The 3,452-nt window shown below is 40.7% G+C and overlaps 1 protein-coding gene and 1 long non-coding RNA gene across 5 annotated transcripts in view; one reads left to right on the forward strand and one right to left on the reverse strand.

The window, feature by feature from the left end:
* Window positions 1-3,452, forward strand: part of LOC116690572 (uncharacterized) — a 9,337-nt gene that overhangs the window by 1,969 nt on the left and 3,916 nt on the right. The window lies entirely within an intron of this gene.
* Window positions 1-3,452, reverse strand: part of LOC116690551 (fucolectin-5) — a 7,077-nt gene that overhangs the window by 625 nt on the left and 3,000 nt on the right. For 3 of the 4 annotated variants that reach the window (XM_032517607.1, XM_032517609.1, XM_032517610.1), the window contains 3 exons: window positions 2,121-2,406; window positions 1,304-1,458; window positions 6-285 (listed from right to left, as the gene is read on the reverse strand). In XM_032517607.1, coding sequence (XP_032373498.1) covers window positions 6-285; window positions 1,304-1,458; window positions 2,121-2,406 — 721 coding nt within the window. The remainder of the gene's footprint in view (window positions 1-5; window positions 286-1,303; window positions 1,459-2,120; window positions 2,407-3,452) is intronic. The other variant, XM_032517608.1, reaches the window with a different exon arrangement.

Consider the following 3,452-nt stretch of genomic DNA (forward strand, 5'->3'; position numbering starts at 1 on the left):
GCTACCTGGTGTTGTTGTTGCCAAACTTTGCGAGAGAATCCCCAATGCGAATCTCAGCTCCATTGAGTCGTTCAGGGTCTTCATCTCGGTTGGTTATTTTAACAGAAAACACTTTGTGGGTTTTGCGCAGATCCAGTCTCCACCAGGGGCCGACGTCGTTGTTTGTGTGACTGCAGGAGCCGTCCTCCCACCTGCTGCCGGGATTCCCATCTATGGCGTTGTATGCCGTACCAAACGTGAACAGGGACGACTGCGTGGCTTTCCCCTGAAGGGCCAGGTTCTCTCCTGCAAAAAGAATACTTTTAAAATACTTGTTTGAGCTTTACATGACAACTCAATCACGACCAATTGTAGGTCTTACTAAATGCTCCAACATATGTGACCTCTAATATCTTATTCCTATGACTATGAAATAATGCAACTTAATTTGCAGAAAAGACATGGGGCGTAGCGGGGAGGGGGGGGGGGGGGGGGTTGGCCTTTGGGGCTGTGTTTTCTCAAAATCCCCAAATATTTTTTAAATACCATCAACTGTTGAATTTCAACTACAATTATACATTATTCCCTGAATAAATCTGATATAATTGTATAAATGTTTTTTATGGATCATTGATTTCCAATTAGAGCAACCCAGATTATCATGTAGCACATTTGTCATCTAAATATTTATTCTGTGAACCCTTCTCCAGCATATTGTAAGAAAAATACGTTTCAAGATTAGTAATGCTGTTTTCACAAAATTCTTAACCAACCCTACGTTATGTAACTTAGGAAATAGTAACATCAGACGACAGGAGTGAAAAGGAGTCATCCTCAACATTTGTGGTTTTCGGGGTTCAGAATGATGAAGAGAGTAGGAAAACAATTACAAACAAAATAGGATGTAGGCTCTACAGGAAGACTGTTTTTCTCGGAAACTGTAAGGTTTTTCCCCCAAATGATGTACAGATGTTTATGCACTGTATTATCTCAAATTTCTTGAATAATAGGTCATGCCCCACTAGGTTTGGACTGATCCCTGAATGTTTTTGGCCCATGGGCAGGATTGACCTCCTCTTATAGAAGGTTTTTTTCATTAATAGGATGTGTAAATGTTACATTTAAAGTCATAACATCTCTACAAAACACTAATTAAAGAACTAACTACAACTAAATGTATCACATAGCAAATATAGCTTATAAGCATGTTGACTTTACAGCATCAACAAAAAATGCATCATATGATTATTTTGGCTTAGACAGCAGTTTATAATTAAGATGAAAATCCCTGAATACTTATTTATGTAATAGCTCAATTTCTTACCAGTTGGCGCACGGTACCCGTAGACTTCCACTTCACAGAGTGTAAGGATCTTTGATAAACCCGGTACAACCACAGTCACGTAACGTCCCACCACATGATCAGTAAAAGTCAGAGTGAATGATTCGCCCCTACCAATTCTAGAAATGGTACCAGCCCTAACAGAGAGAAAGAGAATACAAAAATCAGCACATGACTCACATTTTATTGCCCCAGACATATGCTTCATTTTGAGAGAAATGCTTAAAGAGATATGTTGCTGATTTAAATACAGCTCTGTGTCATGGCAGTATGGGCAATGTTATTAGATGAACAGTGTTTCGTTTTCTCTCTGTAGTGCCAGTGCACAGATCCCCTCCCATGGAGCATAGCAGCGAAGGTCTGCTGAGACCGGTCAGCAAACCCCCCCCCCACTACTTAGATCCTTTTCTCAGCAGACGTCAGCGGCCTCAATCCTCTCTATACACTGGTCATCTAACACACCCCCAACACAAAGATGGCACAGAGCTGGATACAAATCTGCAAAGTATCCCTTCAGTGAAGGAGTTAGAGAAATTAGTGGAAGAGGCTAAACGGGATGTGATGGTAGAACCTCAACTCTCTATTTGGGAAGGTGGAAGTTAATGAGCTAGGCTAATTTGATCCCTACCATTAGCTTAACATTGGTGCATAAAATGTGTTAAGGTCAGCACAATGTTAGCACATTTCCAAAATGCATTACTTTTTAAATTTAAACAGGGCAGAGTTAACATTGAGCAAAATGCTTAGACAAACCTACACAAACAGTTGTGTTCTTTGAAAATGCGGGATAGTTTCTTACAGAGGGTTTGAGGCACCGTTGTTTGCTAAAGAGTTGCCGATGTGGATCTCTGCCCCGTTGAGCCTGGTTTCACAGCAATCTCCTCTGTTGGTAACAATGACAGAAGTGACGACGTAGGACTCCAGCAGGTCCACTCTCCACCAGGGGTTGGCCTCTTCATCAGTGTGGGTGCATGATCCAGAATGAAAACCAGATTCCCGGTTTCCATCAATAGCAGCTTCGGCAGCTCCAAACGCGTGCTCGTAACGGTCTGACTGGGTTGCTTTTCCACGCAAGGCCACATTTTCTAGAATACATGCAAAAGATATGAAATATTGTTTTTTAATTGTTAAGCTTTAATCAGTGTCTCAACTAAGAACTTAACGGTGGTCCTGTCACACTTCGTCTTTCTGTCCCTCCTCTTCAGACCCATATTTAGTCCCCCAAATCAAATCATTGCCGTTTTCCATCCGTCCACCAGATGCCCTCGGACTGTCCCTCTCATCCCCAGCTCCGCCTGGCGTCTCCCACCCACCTCCTCACCTGCATCCCATTCACTCATCAGCCAAACTCATACACCCGTTTTTCTCTTTTTGATCCTTAGATCATCCCAGTTAAAATGTGGTGTTGTGATACATGTTACCTGTCTGCTTGTTACCTGCCTCTACACTAGGTGTAAACTCAAACTGTTCAGGTCATTTTCAAACCCAATTGTTATCAACTATAGTGTGTTTATGTCTTCTGTATTTCTGTATTTGATGTCTTTTTGGGTGTGCTCTTTGTATTTGCAGCATGTTGCATTAAGCTGCACATGTTGCCAAACTGATTGTTGTGTTTCTCAGTGTTATTAAGCTGTGACGCGCATGGTTGTCACATTGGAGATTGAGGATCTTTTCTGTATTTGTTTATACAAATATATACAGAAATCCTAGGAATTTGTTGCCAAAAAATGTTATAAGAAAAGAGGAAGTTAATCTGCTGATACAGTCCAATTACAAAACCTCTGGAGAGCCAAGAATAGTTAATACAGCACACAAATTAAATGTGAGCATTTCCCAACTTGTTATGCAGAACACAATTCTGTTGCTAGAAACACAAACACTGCTTTTTAAAAAGCATTTTTTACCCAACATTTGTTGCTGATGAGTATATGGGGTTTTTTTTTTAATGGAGGGAAAAACTTGCTTATGTGCGGACAAATTATTAGTATAACAATACTTTTCTTGCTAACAAAACAGTCAGGCATGCAGTACGTTTATCTCGTGGTGATTAGATAAGACTTTATTCATCCCACAGCAGGGGAATTCCCTTATTACAGCAGCATTTTCTACAATAAAAGCAAAACAAACACAC

Source organism: Etheostoma spectabile, chromosome 6, assembly GCF_008692095.1.
Source record: "Etheostoma spectabile isolate EspeVRDwgs_2016 chromosome 6, UIUC_Espe_1.0, whole genome shotgun sequence".
In the NCBI taxonomy this organism is placed as follows: Eukaryota; Metazoa; Chordata; class Actinopteri; order Perciformes; family Percidae; genus Etheostoma; species Etheostoma spectabile.